General features: G+C 52.2%; 1 protein-coding gene across 1 annotated transcript in view; it reads left to right on the forward strand.

Annotated features, from left to right (window-relative positions):
- Positions 1–2,401: 2,401 nt before the first annotated feature.
- TRDMT1 (tRNA aspartic acid methyltransferase 1) overlaps positions 2,402–18,260 on the forward strand; it is a 36,903-nt gene continuing 21,044 nt past the window's right edge. Inside the window, exons 1-3 of the mRNA XM_054171322.1 lie at positions 2,402–2,505; positions 15,463–15,572; positions 16,811–16,887. Coding sequence (XP_054027297.1) covers positions 2,442–2,505; positions 15,463–15,572; positions 16,811–16,887 — 251 coding nt within the window. The 5' untranslated portion in view covers positions 2,402–2,441. The remainder of the gene's footprint in view (positions 2,506–15,462; positions 15,573–16,810; positions 16,888–18,260) is intronic.

The raw sequence follows: 18,260 nt of genomic DNA on the forward strand, positions 1-18,260 counted from the left end.
CCAGGGCTCAGCTGCGTCTCCCTGTCTAAGGAAACACTGCTCCTCTGTAGCTGTAACTGCCCCAGGTACATTGCTGCTTGCTGCCTGCAGCTCCCACTCTTTACAGTACCTAGCACAGTATCCAGCAATGGTAGATACGGTGATAAGTGGGTTGTTGAGGGAGTAATACAAGGAGCTTGAACTCATTCACCACCCTTACTAATTTCAGTAGTCTAAAAGCTGCCTTTTTCTCTACCTTCACCTTGCATCTGTATTTTGAAGGGGTCCTACTAAAGTGTATCTTGTTAGCTGATAACAACTTTGCTTCGTCACAGAATCACAGGATCATCTGGGCCAGAAAGGACCTCCAAGATCACCAGGTCCACCCATTTTGCTCATTCCACCAAGCCTGTCACCTCCATGTCCCCAAGCACCAGATCCAGATGGCTTCTAGACACATCCAGGGATGGCAACTCAGCCACCACCCTGGGCAGCTGTTCCAGTGCCTCAGAACCCTTACCCTGAAAGTGTTTCCTGAGGTCCAGCCTAAGCCTCCCTGGTGCAGTGTGAGGCCTCTTGTGCTGTCACGAGTTACCTGTGACAAGAGACCAGTGCCTGCCTCTCTGCAACCTCCTTGCAGGGAGCTGTGGAGAGCAACCAGGTCTGCCCTCAGCCTTTTTTTGCAGACCAAACAGCCCCAGCACCCTCAGCTGCTCCTCACAGGACTTGTTCTCCAGCCCCTCACCATCCTGAACTCCCTCTGTGACAGCCTCCACTGTCTGTCCCATGGCTGCTTTGTCCATCTGGCACAGTCCTTAATTTGCTATGCCAAGTGACCCCCCCCCTTGCTCTGTCAGCAGTCCCTGCAGGCAGTCTGTCTCACCACTGACTTCTGCTTTCCTCTGCTACCTCCGCTGCTGCACTGCCTTTCAGAAATTCTAGAAGTAGAGCTTGGATGCCTTGTCCTAGTCACCTGCTTTCTTGCATGGCTGACAAATAAAGCAGCAGCCCCAGACTGATGATGAAAATCCACAGGTAAATGACAGATCTGTTTAAAAATAAAACAAAAATGTGAAAAGCCAACAGCCAGTATTCTTACATTGCCTTCCCCTCCCCCCAGTTCCCTAATGTGTCCCATGAGCTGGAGGAGTGCACTGAAAGGGAGCAGATTTCTCCCTTTTTGTCCCTCCACTTTCAGCCAGAAGTTCTTCCTCTACCAAAAGGCAAGAGGTAGGAGTGAGTATGACAGAAGGCAGCTTTGAAGGAAAAAAAATAAAGTCCCCAAATCTACCTTATTTTGGACAGGTTTCTAGGAGGGAACATGAAAATATGCTTAAGACATTCTTAGAGAATGATGTTCAGGTTTAGAGGGGTTTTTTAAGCTTCCACCTTCACTGTAGAATCGAACTGGGTGACGTGAGGCATAGGTGAGCGTGTGCTGCTGTGTGGGGAGGCAGCCCACGCCCCCAGCGTGCAGGATACTTACCCAGGCTGTTCCACATCCCTGTGTGTATACAGAGCTGTGCTTGCACATCTGACTCTTGTCAAGCAAGCTGCTTTGGTGTGTTTGAGGTGCCTCTTCCTTTCCAGTTTAGCAAAAGCAATCTCACAGTGTGATGGCAAATTCTGTTTCATCAGCTATTTCCTTCCTCCCTGCTCCACCAGCAGCCTGTGCAATGCCTTCTCGAAACCACCACTGCACCGAAATCACCAAATGCCTACAGAGCTGTCGGGCAGCGTTGGCAGCCAGCACGCACACCCCCACACCAGAAAGGCCTCTTCTTTGTGCCCTGCATGGGCACAAGCTGTCCACATTCATTGTCCTCACCCTGCCCTGATGCCAACCCCCAGCTGGGCCTCCAGCTCCCCAACACCTGCTGGAGCCCTGTGGTGGCACAAGGCCTGAGGGAGGGCAACGGGGTCGGGGATTTCATCACTGCCCCTGCGAGGAGCCCTCGGCTAGGAGATGTTGACCCCGAGGGGACTGCTGGTCGGTACCTGCCCTTCTGATCTCACCGCCAGACTGCTGGGCGGGTGGCACCAGCCCGAGGGCAGCAGCACCTGCAAGGCAGGCAGTGGCTTCGTGCTCCGGGGCTAAGCCCACCAGGCTTAGCAATCACCAATACACCCCCTCCAGGCCCACCAGTCCAACCCCCACCCAGCTCAGCACCAAACCATGGCCCTAAGCACCAGCTCCACACACTGCTTCAACACCTCCAGGGATGGGGACTCCAGCACTGCCCTGGGCACAACATTCCAAGGCCTCAGAACCCTTCCAGGCAAGAAAGATTTCCTAGCAGCCAGCCTGAACCTCCCCTGGGGCAGCGTGGGACCATCGCCTCTGCTGCTGCGGCTCGGGCAGGCCAGCGGTGCCAACACGGGCGCCGCCGGGGGCTGCGCAGCGGAACCAAAGAGCGGCGGAACGTGCGTGCGGAGCGCGGGGAGGCGGCCGGGCGCAGGCCATGGCGCCGCTGCGCGTGCTGGAGCTGTACAGCGGCATCGGGGGAATGCACCAGGCCCTGAAAGGTACCGGCCGCCGCCGCGCGCCCCCTCCCCTCCCCCCAGCGGCGCCGGCTGCTCGGCGGGGCCCGGCCCGGGGCGTGCGGCCGAGAGCACCGCCTCTAGAGGCAGGGGAAGCTCGCCCCCCGCCTCCCGCAGCCCCGGCCCGGCGGGTCGGCTCCCCTGGCCCTCCCGCACAAGCACCCAGGGGCAGGGCGCCGGGGTAGGCGCCGCCTCCCCTCAGCAGGGCAGGAAGGTGGCCTTGGGGCTTGGTGCTGTCCCGCAGCCTGCAGCCAGGGGCTGCGTGGGGCCCCTTGGTGCGGGGGGCTGGGCAGCGTGGTGCCTGCGTTAGGGACTGTGGTTGGAAACTGAGCAGTACCTGAAAGCGTTCCTGGGCAGCAGGACGGCACCAGGTGCCCGGGAGCACACTGGGGTGGGAGTCCGAGTGCCTTCTGCCCAGCCGGCTGGCTGCCCCCGGGAAGGCTGTGTTCGCATGCACACAGGCTTGGCTGTCGTGGGGTGCAGTTAGGTGCTGAGTGATGCAGTATCAGCCTGCCCGTGTGGGATGGGTAAAACATTTTATAAATGTGAAGACTGGGGTTTGAATTGGTGTAGGGTTCCTGCTGGACCGTGGGCCCAGGGGACTTTGCAAATGACACTAAACTGGGTGGGAGTTTTGATCAGCCTGAGGGTGGGAAGGTTCTGCAGAGGACCTGGACAGGCTCAGGAATCTGAGTTGTGTGAGGTTCCAGAAGGCCAAGTGCTGGTTCCTGCGCTTGGGCCACAACAGCCCCGTGAAGGCTCCATGCTGGGGGCAGAGTGGCTGGAAACTGCCCAGCACAGCACCTGGGGGTGCTGGTTCACAAATGGCTGAAGATGAGACCATGTGTGCTCAGCTGGCCAAGAGGGACAGCAGCATCCAGGCCTGCATCAAGTGATTGTGTCCCTGTATTCAGCACTGCTGAGGCCACACCTTGAGCACTGGGTGCTGTTTTGGGGTCCTAGCTACTGAGGTGCTGGAACAGGTTTGGAGAAGGGCAATGAAGGTAGTGAAAGGTCTGGAGAACAGGGCTGGTGAGGAGCAGCTAAGGGACCTGGGGGTGTTCAGTCTGGAGAAGAGGAAGCTGAGGGGAGACCTCATTGCTCTCTTCAGCTCCCTGAAAAGAAGTTGGAGCCCGGTGGGGGATTGGTCTCTTCTCCCTAGTACCAAGTGATAGGACCAGAGGAAATGGCTTCAGATTACACCAGGGGAGGTTTAGGGTGGGTATTAGGAACAATCTCTTTGTTGCAAGAGTGGTCGGGCATTGGAGCAGTCTGCCCAGGGAGGTGGTGGAGGAACACACCCGTGAGTCTATGCTAAGTTGAAAGAGGTTGCTGAGGGCTATGTGATTGGTAGGGTCTTGGGGAGTAGGAAGACTTGTGGATGGTTTTATAGGTCTTGCGGGGTGTCAGTGGGGCAGGGTGGACACTTGTGACCCATATCGCGGGCATCAGATATTCCCCTGATAAGCCTGCCTCTTGGCGAGTTGTGAACAAGAAGAAAGGGGAAGGGTCCTGAAATGGAAATAAGTCCTCCTTGTAAGATGGACCCTCAGTGTTGGGTGTTTCCAAAGCATCACTTTGGAGCTCCCTCAGTTCCACACATCTTCACGGATCTTCCAGGCATCAACATTCATCCTTTACTTGAAGTCGAGCTTAAGCGCACACACAAAGCATGAGTTTGTGAGGAGAGGCTGAGGGAGCTGGGGTTGCTTAGCCTGGAGAAGAGGAGGCTCAGGGGGGACCTTCTTGCTCTCTGCAACTCCCTGAAGGGAGGTTGTAGCCAGGTGGGGGTTGGTCTCTTCTCCCAGGCAACCACCAACAGAACAAGAGGACACAGTCTCAAGCTGTGCCAGGCTGGATGTTAGGAAGAAGTTCTTCACAGAAAGAGAGATTGGCCATTGGGATGTGCTGCCCAGGGAGGTGGTGGAGTCACCATCCCTGGAGGTGTTTAAGAGGGGACTGCATGAGGCACTTGGAGCCATGGTTTAGTTGATTAGATAGTATAGGTTGGACTTGATGATCTCGAAGGTCTTTTCCAACCTGGTTAATTCTAGTCTAGTCTAGTCTAGTCTAACAACCTTGGAGGTGTTCAAGAAATGTGTGGCCATGGCACTTGGGGATGTGGTTTAGTGGCCATGGTGGTGTCAAGCTGGCAGTTGGACTTGCTGATCTTAGAGAGTTTTTCTGGTGAAAGCAATTCTGTGATATAATGAGGTTATGCCAATGACGTAGAATCCACTTGGCATCATTTATTTACTTGAAACATGCTCCTGGGTGGCAGTGTGGCTTTTTTCCTGCAACCTGAGTTTTGCTGGAAAGTGTCTATGTTTATTATACAGATGGTTTCTGCATGTCCAGTGTATCAGAATAGACAAAATACCAGAGCAGGGCCTACAGTGCTATAAGAAGGCCCAACCACAAGTTGTAAGGAGGCTCGCTCTTTCTTCCCACAGTAGCTGGTATGGTATCAAGAGCAGAATAGAGAGCAGCAGAATGTCTGTGGAATGCAGAGGGTGTCGTGCACTGTGTCTGGGGTAGAGAGCTGCACTGGCAGCACTCAGCTTCTCCAGCAGCCCTGTTTCCCAGCTGAGCAGCAGCTGTCTCCCTGTTCCATTGTCTGTGGTTCCAGAGGAAGCTGTCTCGTCCCTGAAACACAGCTTGCATTATGGTCCCCCCTGGGCTGTCTGTCGTGGGCGTGCAGGCAACACATCCTTACCTAGCTGTGTAACAGCAATCACAGCATCCCAGCTGGGAGGACCTCAGGAGAGCATCTAGTTCAACCCCTCTGTAGATCTTGATAAGCATTGTGATAATAGAGGTCTGGTGGTTATGGGGTCATGTGCTGAAACAGCTCATAAATTGTAATGCCCAGTGTGAGACCCTGTGCTGAGAGAGCAGCATTTACACTGCAACAAATACTTCCAAGGATGGGAATGTTGGGAATGCAGCCTCAGAAGGTTACCAGAACTCTGCTCACTTGTATCCAAAAGACAGACTGAGTGATTCCCCAGCAGGTTGCTCCTGTGCATATGAAGACATATGATCCTACACCACCTTTATGTATTGTGCACTTCTGGGGGGGAAGGAATTCACCACCCTTTGGATAATTTCCTGAAAGGAGACTTGCATGAGGACTTCTGTAATTGACCCTAGCTGGTACTACCTGGTTAGACACCTAGGGAGCCCTGCAGAGCAGGCAGAGACAAGGCTGGTTGTGCTGCACTTGGGAATAGCCTTCTCTAAAGTCCAAGTGCTTATTTTCTTGGGAAGCACATGGGGGGGGTGGTTGCTGAGCAGCTCCCTGTGAGCCAGCAGTGCTGGGCTGCATCCAGAGGAGTATGTGGCCTCTTTGCTCTGCTGAGACCCCATCTCCAATCCTGCATCCAGGTCTGGTGTCCCCAGCATAAGGACACAGAGCTGTTGGAGTGAGTCCAGAGGAAGCCACAAAGATGCTCCAAGGGCTGGAGCAGCTCTGCTGCGAGCACAGGCTGAGGGAGCTGGGGCTGTGCAGCCTGCAGAGGAGAATACTCCGGGGGACCTCAGGGAGGGATCCTGCAGGAAGGCTGCAGAGGGACTTTTCATGAGGGTGTCTGGAGACAGGACAAGGGGGAATGGTTTGGAGCTGAGGCAGAGCAGGGTTAGACTGGAGCTGGGGAAGTTCTTCAGTAGGGTGGTGAGACTCGGAAACAGGTTGCTCAGAGGGGTTGCTCTGAGATCCCTTCCAACCTGAGCCACTCTGTGATGAGAACTTGGACCAGAGGCATTGTGTTGTCCCGAGAAAAGTCCAAAGCATGCACCTCAGAATTCTAATCTTGTTTTGGCTGTTGCTATAATTAATAATCAGGCACTTTGAATTAAAAATGCAGGCATTTTGTGCTGAGTGAAGTATTGAATGATAGAATACTGCCCTTGAGGGATTGTCCTGCCTTCAGGAATGCTGGCAGCTCAGGCATATCCATCCTTCCTGCTGTGCTCTTAAGGCTCTTAGACATCTGGATTCAGTTTGCTTACACAGTTTATAGAGGAGCAGTGTAGGATGGTGAAGTGTCAGCTTTTATGTGGAAATCAGACTGGAAAAAGTCAGTGTTCCTCTCGAGGCATTTTAATAGCAGGCTTTCTGCAGTGGTTTAGGCCTGCATGCAAACCCTTTAGGAATGTCTCCTGCAGTTTTCTGGATGTCACTTAGCAAATGCCATATTGTTTGGCATGTTCCATTTTCATCAAGGACAGAATTTGTGGGGGTTTTCCATATAAATGTGAAGCTTGAAGGAAGGCCTCCATTTCACCAGTGGTTTCATCACAGACACAAGAGGGTGAAGATGGTGCAGGAACCTTGCTTTTCTGGGTATGGTTTTTAGTGAATCTGTACATTCAAGAATGTTCAGCATGGGGTTGTTCAATGGCAGCACCCCAGAGAAGCTGCTTCTACAGGAGGGATTCCCCTGGACGCAGCAGGGGAAGGTTAGGTCAGAGATTAGGAACAATTTCTTTGCTGCAAGCATGGTCAGAGACTGGCACAGGCTGCCCAGGGAGGTGGTGGAGTCTCCATGCCTGGAGGTGCTCAAGAAGCCTGTGGCCATGGCTCGTGAGGACGTGTGGTTCAGTGGCCATGGTGGGGTTGGGTGGATGGTTGGACTGGATGATCTTAGAGGCCTTTTCTAACCCAAACAATTCTATGGTTCTGTGATTCTGCAGCCCTGGCAAGTTGTGTCTCAAGGTTGGTTCCTGCTGGCATGTAGGTGTTTCTCATGAAAGCTGACACTGCCTTTTCTGCCTCCAACTCCTTTTTGGCTTTGTTTTTAGGATAGCAGCCGGCTGAGCCTCCAGGATGAGGACGTTCATGGCCTGGGCAGCGGCAGGCATTTGGCATGCAGCAGTATGCAACGGGGTTTGAGTCTGCCCTTGCCTGCAGAAAGAAAGAATTGGATTTTATAAATCCATGGAAGTTTGTCCTCTCATAAAAGTGTTTCTCAATTAACACCATTGTGGCCGTTTGACGCTGTGCCTTTAAGGAAGGGGCACACTGGCTAAATGTTTGTAAAATATTTTGGTATTCTAAACGAATTTCGTTGGTAGGATTGTGGGAGGAGAGATTGGACCCAGGGGAGTTGGGAACTTTCTCTCAGTCTTCCTTCCTTCGCTGTCCCTTTCGGCTGGATCTGCTTCTGGGATTCTTGCCAAAAGATAAGAACTAACTCCCTGTGCATAGGCCTCCGCTTGCTGTACTAACTCCCTTCTCGTCTCTTCTTCTACCTCTTTGGGGGAGAAGGGAGGTAGGGGGTGAAGGGGGGCACAGGGGGAAGCCCCCTCTGTGGGGGGTCTGATTTCTGGTTGAGTTCATTTGCTGTATATTTCTGTATATATTGTAAAACACCTGTATTTGTTGTGTTACATAGAATCTGTTTCCTTGTAAAATATAATCTCATTTCTCCGACTGGGTTTAGCCGTGGTCTCTTTCTCAGTGTGGGAGGGAAAGCAGAGCCTTTCCTTTCAAACCACCACAACCATGTAAAAGTTGCAGGTAACACAGGAAGTTGTTAGTTACACAGCTGCATGGGATTCTGTCAGCAAAGGCTCTTCCTGAGTTCAGATTTCAGTCCCGAACCAAAAACCCCACCAGAGCTCTCTGGGATTGTTTAGGTTCAGCTGCAGGTAATTCAGCCTGTGCAGAACCTCCAGGTTTAGATTTGGAATGCTTTATGGCAGCATTTTAACAGCAAAGACATGCCAAAGGATGTATTGGAGAGTTGACCTTGATTGAGGGCAGCAGTCCGTGGCTGTGTGTAGAATGTGCAGAGTTTCTGCAGTGGTTCATTTTAGAAAATCTATGGCTGCAAATTAATTCCTGTAGCAACTTTCCATCAGACAAAGAGCTCTTCCTCACTCCCAACCAAAGCAAACTTCTGTAGGCAGTTTTCCCATGCAAGATGGGCTCCAGGGCTCTGCCATGGCAGTTGCGATGTGCCAGGTCACTGCAGAAGTCTCAGTGTGCAGAAGATGGCAGGACATCTGCCACAGGACACCATCATCCTACAGCAGGGAGCTGGGGGTGGTTTTCCTCTGCATTTGTTCTGTTTCAGTTTTGCAGAGTGAGGATTCGAGTCTCGTCAAGTGACGAGGGCGGGCAAAGGGCAGCAGAGGGCTGGAGCACCGCTGCTGTGATGGCAAGCTGGGAGAGCTGGAGCCGTTCAGCCTGCACGGGGGAGGGCTCTGGGCTGAAATTTGAGCAGCCTTCTGGTATTTGAAAGGGGCTGTGGGAGAGCTGGAGAGAGACTTTTGACAAAGGCCTGGAGTGACAGGAGGAGAGGCAATGGCTTCAAACACAAAGAAGCTGGATTTGGATTGGACATGAGGAGGGAATTCTTCCCCATGAGGGTGGTGAGGCCCTGGAACAGGCTGCCCATGGAGGTTATGGAGGCTCTAAGGCTGGCTGTGCAAAGTCAGGTTGGATGAGGCCTTGAGCACCTTGGGCTAGTAGGAGGTGTCCATGGCTGGGGGGGTTGGAACTAGATGATCATTAAGGTCCCTCCCAACCCAAGCTGTGCTGTGATTCTCTCCTCTTCATCTCTGTTTGTAATGTTATTATCTGTGTGAATTGCACAGCATAATAAGTTGATATTTGTAATTGCACTGAGCATGGCCAAAACTGGCAGCTAGCTTTGGGATTGATCACAATGCAAACAGAACATTGATGGACTGAGCAAGTTTTTACACATTAACTCATTTTGATTTAATGCTTCTCCAAAATACAGCACTTTGTAGCACACAGCTGTGCTGGAGTGGGCCCAGAGGAGCTGGTGAAGGGTCTGGGAAACAGGGCTGGTGAGGAGCAGCTGGGGGAGCTGGGGGTGTTTAGTGTGGAGAAGACAAGGCTGAGGGAGACCTCACTACAGCTCTGAAAGGAGGCTGGAGCTGGGTGAGGGTCAGTTTCTTCTCCTTAGTACCAAGTGATAGGACCAGAGGAAATTACTTCAGGTTCCACCCACTGAAGGTTTAGGTTGGACATTAGAAGATAGTTCTTGACAGAACAAGCTGGAACAGGCTGCCAGGGAGGTGGTTGAATCCCCATCCCTGGAGGTGTTTCAAAGAGGCAGAGATGTGGTGCTGAGGGCCATGGGTTAGCACCAGTCTTAGTGGAGCATGGTTGGACTGGGTGATCTGAAAGGGCTTTTCCAACCAAAATGCTTCTGTGACTCTGTGGTGCCAGTTGTGTAAATTTACATCCTTTGTATGGATGGACAGGATCAAATCCTGTGTGGACAGAGCACTGAAGGAGCTGCTGACAGCCTGCGGGAAGCGAGTGCTGAGTTTGCTGACAGCCATGGGCACTTCAGCATAATCATGTCAGCCAACAGCTGACAGCTTCAAATGGAAATCTTTGCTCTCTGTTTAAGAGGAAACAGGAGTGACAAACATGTGACTAATCTTCCCTTTCCCATCAGTGTCCACACACCTGCTGGACAGAGAATTGTGCTGCCTGGGGTTTTGCAGTAGGCTGGGAGCTGCTGTGCTCTGCCCTTGTGGCACACTCTTTCGTCTGCTCCGCTGCCATTGATGGCTCTGCTGCAGGAGTGTAGTTGTGAATACAAACAGATCTATGTTCATTTAGAGGTCTGCTAGAAGCACATGACAAAGCCATCGATTCTGAAGTGGAGAAGGACAGATAGTGTATCAGAACTTTTATTTCCAAGGTTTGACAATGACACCCTTTGGATTTGCTCTTTCAAAAGCAGAAGATCCTGCATGCATCTTGTCTTCCTTTGTTTCAAGTGCTGCACCTTCCAGGCAGCACAGCAGCAGCCCTTTCACTCAGTGATGATGACATAGCTGAAATAGTTCATAAGCAGAATGGAGAATGAGGACCCAAAGTTTGATTGCTGCCTCTCTGGGCAATTTCAGTAGCAGCTGAAGGCTTTCTGTTGTGCAGGTCCTGGTGATTTCAAGACTCATTTGCAAAATCAGGACTCTCCTAGTGGGCTGATTGAGATTTGAGTTCACTGCTTTCCTAATAGAACCATAGAATCACAGAGGGGTTTGCAGTGGAAAGGACCTCCAAAGCTCATCCAGTCCAACCCCTCTGCACTCAGCAGGGACATCCTCCACTAGATCAAACTGCCTAGAGCCCTTGTCCCTTGGCAACCTGTTGCAGTGTTCCAGCACTCTCATAGCACAGAACTTGTTCCTCATCCAATCTCAATCTGCTCTGCTCTAGTTTGAAGCCATTGCCCCTGGTCCTGTCCCTGCAGGCCTTTGCAAACAGTCCCTCTGCAGCCTTCTTGTAGCCCCTTCAGGTACTGGAGGCCCCCCTGGGCCCTCTTTCAGCCAAGACAGGACTGTTACAATTTAGTCTGCCTAAAATAGGTGGTAGCACCTCCTGTCATAGCTTCCCCGTTGTGTCTCTGGTGTCCTTTCCAGCTCCAACACCTTTTTGAGGAAGAAGTGCCTGCTCAGGACCTGTGGTGCTGAGCACTGTTGCAAAGCCAGTGCTCCAGCACAAGTGCTCACAGGGAAATGGGGGTTCTTTAACCTCTACTCTGCATACACTGAAATGGTTTTCTGTGTAGTTGTAATTCTCTGAAATGACTGTTTTGAAAGTTGGGCATATCTCTTTGGGGAGACCTATAAATCCCCAGAGCTGTGTCTGTTCCTGTACCTCAGGCCTGCCGTGGGTTTGGAGGAGCTGCTTCAGCAGCTCAGGGCCTCTTCATTTCCCTGGGTTGCTGCTGTCAGTCAGGGCTCTTAAGCGCAGTTTTGATTAGGGTTTGGAGTTTTTCTGGACTGTACTTTCAGCCTTATTTTAGGGTCCATTCCTGCAGACATCAAATCATAAATGTGATTGCTGTATCCAGAGGGAATGGCACAGCAGGACAGGGCAGTTCCTGAGGTCCCAGGGGCAGAAGGCCTTTAAGCAGGTTTTGTTTCTGCAGCGGTTACATTTCCACAAGCTTTCCTTTGTTCGGCTGAAGCTGTGAGAGCTGCCTGCCTGCTGCAGCTCCTTCCTGTGTTTCCAGGGTATTTCCACACAAACAACTTAATCAGCTTTTGGAGGGAGGCTGTTCTCTCTGGGGAACTCCCAAATGAGCCATGGCTTTTGAATGGAAGGGAGCAGACGCTTTGCAAAAATTATCAGGGCTTTGGATGGGGAGGAGAGGATGCAGGGAGGAAGAGTTCAGGAAACATTCTGCCCGCTTTCCACGTGGATTAGCATGAAGGTGGCATTGCAGGGGGGCTCAGTAGATTGCTGTGTGTGCTCTTGCAGCCTTTGCAGGCCTGTGCAGTCCCTTGACACACATCCCCAGGGCTCTGTTTCCTCGTGTGTGTGCACAAGCAGAGGTTAGATTGGTGTTAGTAGGGAGGATGAGCGTCTGAATCGTGAGCCATGAGGGAAAGCACACTGCTTGTCCTCCCAAGTGCCACTTGAAAACTCCATGTTGATGTAGGTAACAGCAGTCTGAAGGCCTGGTTTGGTTCAGTTTCTTCTGGGGTGCCTGGAGCACACAGCATGGATCAGCTGGTCAGGACGAGGTGCCTTGAGAACTGGAGGAATAAATGAGCAGAGCAGTCTGTAAGCAGCACTTGAAGTTGGTTCTCATGGCTTGGGTGTTACAGCTTTGCTTTGGGAAGGTGAAGCTGTTGCTGGGGCTGGGGCAGCAAGCTGTGAGGGCAGGCTGCCCTTCACTAGGTGTCAGTGTGCACACACCTGTGCCGTGCCCGCAGGTGGAGCCCCGCTCCTCCCCACCTGCACTCCTGCCTTTACTGCTTGCTTCCAACCTGCGGGCCCAGCGCCTGGCAGCAGCTGCAGCTGATGGGTTGTATGTTGACCCTTGAGGGGTGGCTGGCTGCAAAGCCTTCTCCTCTGCACACCTGTTCTGTTTGCTCTCTGTTGCACCAAGTCAGCCCAGCAGAGCCAGGCTGCTCCTTGCTGGGATGCCTGCTGCAGTCCTGCCAGCTCCTGGATTTCTCTTTCATCTTCCCTTTTGAGCAAGATGGCCTTGAAAACCTGACCGATAGCAGGTGGGTGACAACTGCACCACTCCAAAGTAGACCCACTGGGGACAGCCTCGTTGGTTTTTCACCCTCTCCAAGTGTAAATGATTAGCTGGCTAGCAGGAGTTCATCAGATGTCTCATGAAGTCTTTGGTTAATGTGTAGCTTGAGGCTGCTCAGAGGCATGTGGCTGCTTGCCTTCTCCCTTTTGATTGACAAACAACTCTCCTCAGTCACCTGTGCTGCACAGGACTGTGATGCGAGTGTCCTGGTGCTTGAAACTGGCCTCGTGTGTCAGGAGCTGGGGGCAGTGTTTTCTGCCTGCAGTTACAGCAGTGACCACAGCCTGTCCTGGATAAAAAGCCTCAGGGAAGGTGTTGTGGCTACTAGTGACAATGAACAGTGTGATGTGGTGAGAAATGGGTTAGACACTGTGCTTTTGATGTCTTCAGCTTCTGCAGAACCTAGTGTCTGTCCCCCTGGAAATTGGCCATTGGCTGTGAACAATCTTTTCAGTGTCTGTTTCTCTCAGGGTTTTAGCTGGCAATGGATTTGTTATTCCTCTCTAGGTGTTCAGAAGTGCTTCCTTTGACACCATGAAAAGAGGAGCTGCCAAATACTGTCCTTCAAAGTCTTTGGTAGTTTGGGGATATTGAGCCCCATGGAGGCACCAGTTGGGTTCAAGGCCCAAGGTTTTATTGGGATATAAGCACAAACCATAGAATGGTTTGGGTTGGAAGAGATCTTAAAGATCTTTCAGTTCCAACCCCCCTGCCTTGGGCAGAGACAACTCCTAACAGACCAGGTTGGTCAAGGTCCCATCTGGCCTGGCCTTGGATGCTGTCAGGATTGGAGCTTCACTTCTCTGTGCAACCTGTTCCAGTTCCTCACTACCCTTATGGATAAGAATCTCCTCTGGATATCTGATCTAAATCCACCTTCTGCCAGTTTGAAGCCATTTCCTCATCCATTCTTCTGTAACAAATCCCTCTCCAGCTCTCCTCTAGCCACCTTCAAATGCTGGAAGGCTGCCCTAAGGTCTCTCTGTAGCCTTGTGAGCAACCCCAAATCCCTTGAATGTTTTCAGGCAACTTCTGAAAGCCTTATTGCAAGAGCAGGCATGCCTCAAACACATTTATTGGTGACATTTTTATCTCAGTGAGAAGTTGCCCAGGGAACTGATTGAGGCCCTGTCCCTGGAGATACTCATGGTCAGGCTCAAGAAGGCTCTGAGCAGCCTGATCTAGACGTCCCTGCTGACTGCAGATGGGCTGGACTAAGATGGCCTTTGGAGGTCCCTTCCAACCCAGCTGATTCCGTCACAGCCCAGGCAGTCCCTGCAAGCTGTCAGTGGCTGGAGGGGCCCAAGCAGTGGCATGGGGGCTCAGCAGGTTGACTCAAGCACTGTTCCCTTAGCTAAGGAACTTCCTAGTTCCTGAGACCAGGTGCCTGCAGGTGAGACCTTTGCAGAGCTGTGGTGTGTTGGGAGCTGGTGTCTTACCTGAAGGATGGCCAAGGGCTCAGGCCCAGCCAACATGGATTTAGGCAGGGCAGGTCCTGCCTCTCCAACCTGATCTCCTTCTATGATCAGGTGACTGCCTGGTGGATGTGGGGCAGGCTGTGGATGTGGTCTGCCTGGACTGCAGCAAGGCCTTTGACACCATCCCCCACAGCAAACTCCTGGCCAAGCTGTCAGCCCCTGGCTTGGACAGCAGCTCTCTGAGCTGGGTTAGGAACTGGCTGGAGGCTGAGCCCAGAGAGTGGTGGTGAATGGTGCCACAGCCAGCTGGCAGCCAGGCACCAGTGGTGTGCCCCAGGGAGCAGTGCTGGGCCCCATCCTCTTTAACATCTTCACTGATGATCTGGATGAGGGGGTTGAGTCAGTCATCAGCAAGTTTGCAGATGACACCAAGCTGGGAGCAGATGTTGGTCAGTGAGAGGGCAGAAGGGCTCTGCAGAGGGACCTCGACCGACTGGACAGCTGGGCAGAGGCCAGCAGGATGGCATTCAACAAGTCCAAGTGCCAGGGGCTGCACTTTGGCCACAGCAACCCCATGCAGAGCTACAGGCTGGGGTCAGAGTGGCTGAGAGCTGCCAAACAGAGAGGGACCTGGGGGTGCTGATTGACAGCTGCCTGAACATGAGCCAGCAGTGTGCCCAGGTGGCCAAGAGGGCCAATGGCATCCTGGCCTGTATTAGGAATAGTGTGGCCAGCAGGAGCAGGGAGGTCATTGTGCCCTGTGCTCAGCACTGGTTAGGCCACACCTTGAGTCCTGTGTCCAGTTCTGGGCCCCTCAGTTTAAGAAGGACATTGAGAGACTTGAAGGTGTCCAGAGAAGGGCAACAAGGCTGGGGAGGGGTCTGGAGCACAGCCCTGTGAGGAGAGGCTGAGGGAGCTGGGGTTGCTTAGCCTGGAGAAGAGAAGGATCAGGGGAGACCTCATTGCTCTCTACAGCTACCTGAAAGGTGGTTGTAGCCAGGAAGGGGTTGGTCTCTTCTCCCAGGCAGCCAGCACCAGAACAAGAGGACACAGTCTCAAGCTGTGCCAGGGGAGGTTTAGGCTGGATGTGTGGAGAAAGTTCTTCACCGAGCGAGTCGTTCGTCATTGGAATGTGCTGCCCAGGGAGGTGGTGGAGTCCCCATCCCTGGAGGTGTTCAAGAGGGGATTGGATGTGGCACTTGGTGCCATGGTCTAGTCATGAGGTCTGTGGTGACAGGTTGGACTTGATGATCCTCGAGGTCTTTTCCAACCTTAGTGAGACTGTGAGACTGTGACTGGATCTCCAGCTGAGGAAGTGTGCAGCTGCTCCTGTGTTGAGGGAAGTGCTGGGCACCCCGTTAGAAACCCAGGCTGTTTGTAAAGGCAGCAGAGCTCAGCTCCCTTTGCAGTGTGGCTGTAGCACAACTGAAGAGGTGCAGCAAGGAGAAGCTTTCAGATTCTTGTTTGCATTTCAGAAAGCTGCCCATGGGCAGAGGTTGTTGCTGCTGTTGATGTCAACACTCTTGCCAACCAGGTTTACAGGCACAACTTCCCTGGCACGCCGCTGTGGGCAAAGACAATTGAGGTGAGTACTGACCTGGCTTTTTCACTCCAGTCTGGCATGTGTAGTAGTGAGTTGTCTTCTCTCTCCTTACTAGTAGTGTGAGAAACAAAAGGACTCCATTTCTGTGCTACAAATACAGCAGCTGGACAGTGACTTTGGTTTCTTGTGCTGCAGTTCCCTGTTGAAGCCTTTTCCTGCAAGTCTTGACTGCTGCATCAAGGAAGGTTGCAAGGTCTTCAACACCTCCAGAAAGGAGGCATTCACAAACTCCCTGGGCAACCTATTCCAGAGTCTCACCACCCTCATACTGAAGAACTTCTTCCCCAGCCCCATAGTAATCTTGCTCTGCCTCAGGTTCAAACCATTCCCCCTTGTCCTGTCTCCAGACACCCATTTGTGGTGAGCTCCTAAGAGTTACACCCCAGGGTCTGGCCCTGTAAGAATGGTCATGTATCATTTCAGCTCCTTTGCTGTTCAGATGTTGTCTGTTGAGAATTACCAGTAATTTGGCACTTGGTTGGAATGCTTTAATGCTGAGTTTGGTGTACAAAGACTTCATATCTGACTAATGATACTGCATTTGGAGGGGAGATGGGGAGAAATAACTAGTCAGTGTTTTGATGAAAGACACACTCTACACCTCTTCTGAAAGCATAAGCAGACAGAATCACAGAGAGCATCTGAGATCCAGCCTGAACCTCTCCTGGTGCAGCTTGGAACCATCTCCTCTGCTCCTGTGGCTTGACACCAAGGAGCAGAGGCTGCCCCCTCCTCACTCCAACTTCAGGGAGTTTGAGTCTCTACAGCTTCAGGGAGCTGCAAGGAGGTCTCCCTCAGCCTCCTCTTCTCCAGCCTCAACACCCCCAGCTGCCTCAGCCCCTCCTCTAGCCCAGGGGCTCCAGGCCCTTCTCCAGCCTGCCTGCCCTGCTCTGCACAGGCTCCAGCCCCTCAGTGTCCTTCCTGCAGGGAGGGCCCAGAGCTGAACACAGCCCTCCAGGGGTGGCCTCCCCAGTGCTTATGTGTAGATGCTGGTTGGTGGTTCTCATTCCTCTGCAGAGGAATTAGTGCATGTTTGCACTGGCTGGTTTGCCAAGGCAGAGGGCCTGCAATCATTAGGTCCAGTGGGAGGTGGTGTTTTGCTAGGTGAGGCTCATGGTGGAAGTGAGAGGGGTAGCTGAGCAGGAAGATGACTTGAGGCTTTCATGAGGTTTGCAACACTCAACAGTCTGTCATTTATTGATTTATGTTTCCTTATTCAGGGCATAACACTGCAGGAATTTGACGGATTATCTTTTGACATGGTGTTGATGAGTCCTCCCTGTCAGCCATTTACAAGGTAGGTACAGCACATGCTGGGGCAAAGTGCAGACACCCCAGTGGGGACTGATGAAGGAGAGATGTTTCAGGAGCGGCTCTGCTGCTTCATCTGTGCACCTTTCTCTTCCTAAACACCAGCACTGCAGCTCTGTTCATGGTGGTGTTTGCCGAAGTGGAAGAAATGCAGCAGTCTGGATCTCAAGTATGGGTCATAGTTTGTGTGATATGTGGTTGAATGCAGTTGAATTTTGGTAAGCTGCTTACAGCACTGATCTTGCACACTGCTCCTGTAGCAGTGGCAGTCACAGGTGGTGCTGTTTAGGGGGGATACCTCTCTCTTTAGGGAAAGGTCTAATCTTTTCCTGGGGCACCTCCAGAAGGAGAGTTGGAATTCCTCACTTGTGCCTAAGAGCATAAGCTGGTTTCCTTTGGACTTCACACATGGCACGTGGAGAGCAGGAGTTTGTTCTGAGGAGTAGTTCTAGTTTAGCCAAGACTAGGACAGTGATGGCTTTGAGATGGTTTTGTGAGTGATCCAGAAAAATCCCTTGCTGATTAGGAGCTGCACTCACTGAGGTGTCACTTGTCAGAGTGGTTCCAAGTGCATGGCAAGTGACAGCAACGAGCTTGGGAACTGTGCTTGTGCAGAGCAGCAGCTTCTGGTCATGCAATGGCTTTGTGTGATAAAGTATCAGTGAGTGCTCAGAGATTAGAGAGATACACCTCCAAAGTGCTGCTGAGCTATAAAAGCAGTTTGTACAGACCTCTGGGGTATGTGGAAATCATCCCTTCAAAACAGTCCATTCTTTGTGATAGTACAGTGAGGAGAAACATCTGTGTCTGTGCCATGAGTTGAGAGACATGCTAAAGCTCTTCTAGCAAGGCTTTGTTCTTCCTCTAAGAGCCAGTGCAAGTGTGAGCTAGGGGAGCACAGGCCTGCAGTCATTATCTTGTCACCACTTCTGGCAGCTGCAGGAGCTGTCCAGTCTCATGTCACAAAGTTACTCTCTCTCGTCAAGTGGCTTCGACTGCTGGAAACAATTGAATGCGTGCCATGGGGCACAGTGAGGTGTGCCCAGGAGCCAGGCTGGGGCTTATTCTTCAGAGCCAGGGGTTTGCTGTACAGCACCAGAAAGGCAAACACATTGCAGGTGGGGGAATGGATTTTGTTGCTGAATGCTTTAGGTTAAAACTCACTGTGAGCTGATGGCTTCTAGGGGCAGACTTTCATTCCTTAGAGCATTTCACAGAATGCTGCCTCTGGCAGCAGGTCCTCATGCCTGTACCCAGTGCTCTTGCAGAATCCCTTGTTGAAGCTCAAAGCAGAAGTGTCAGCAGTGAGGAGAAAAGTGTAAGGCAGCTGTCAGTCTGGTGGCAGTGATGTGCAGCTGT

The sequence above is a fragment of the Dryobates pubescens genome, chromosome 21 (genome assembly GCF_014839835.1).
Source record: "Dryobates pubescens isolate bDryPub1 chromosome 21, bDryPub1.pri, whole genome shotgun sequence".
Taxonomy (NCBI): domain Eukaryota; kingdom Metazoa; phylum Chordata; class Aves; order Piciformes; family Picidae; genus Dryobates; species Dryobates pubescens.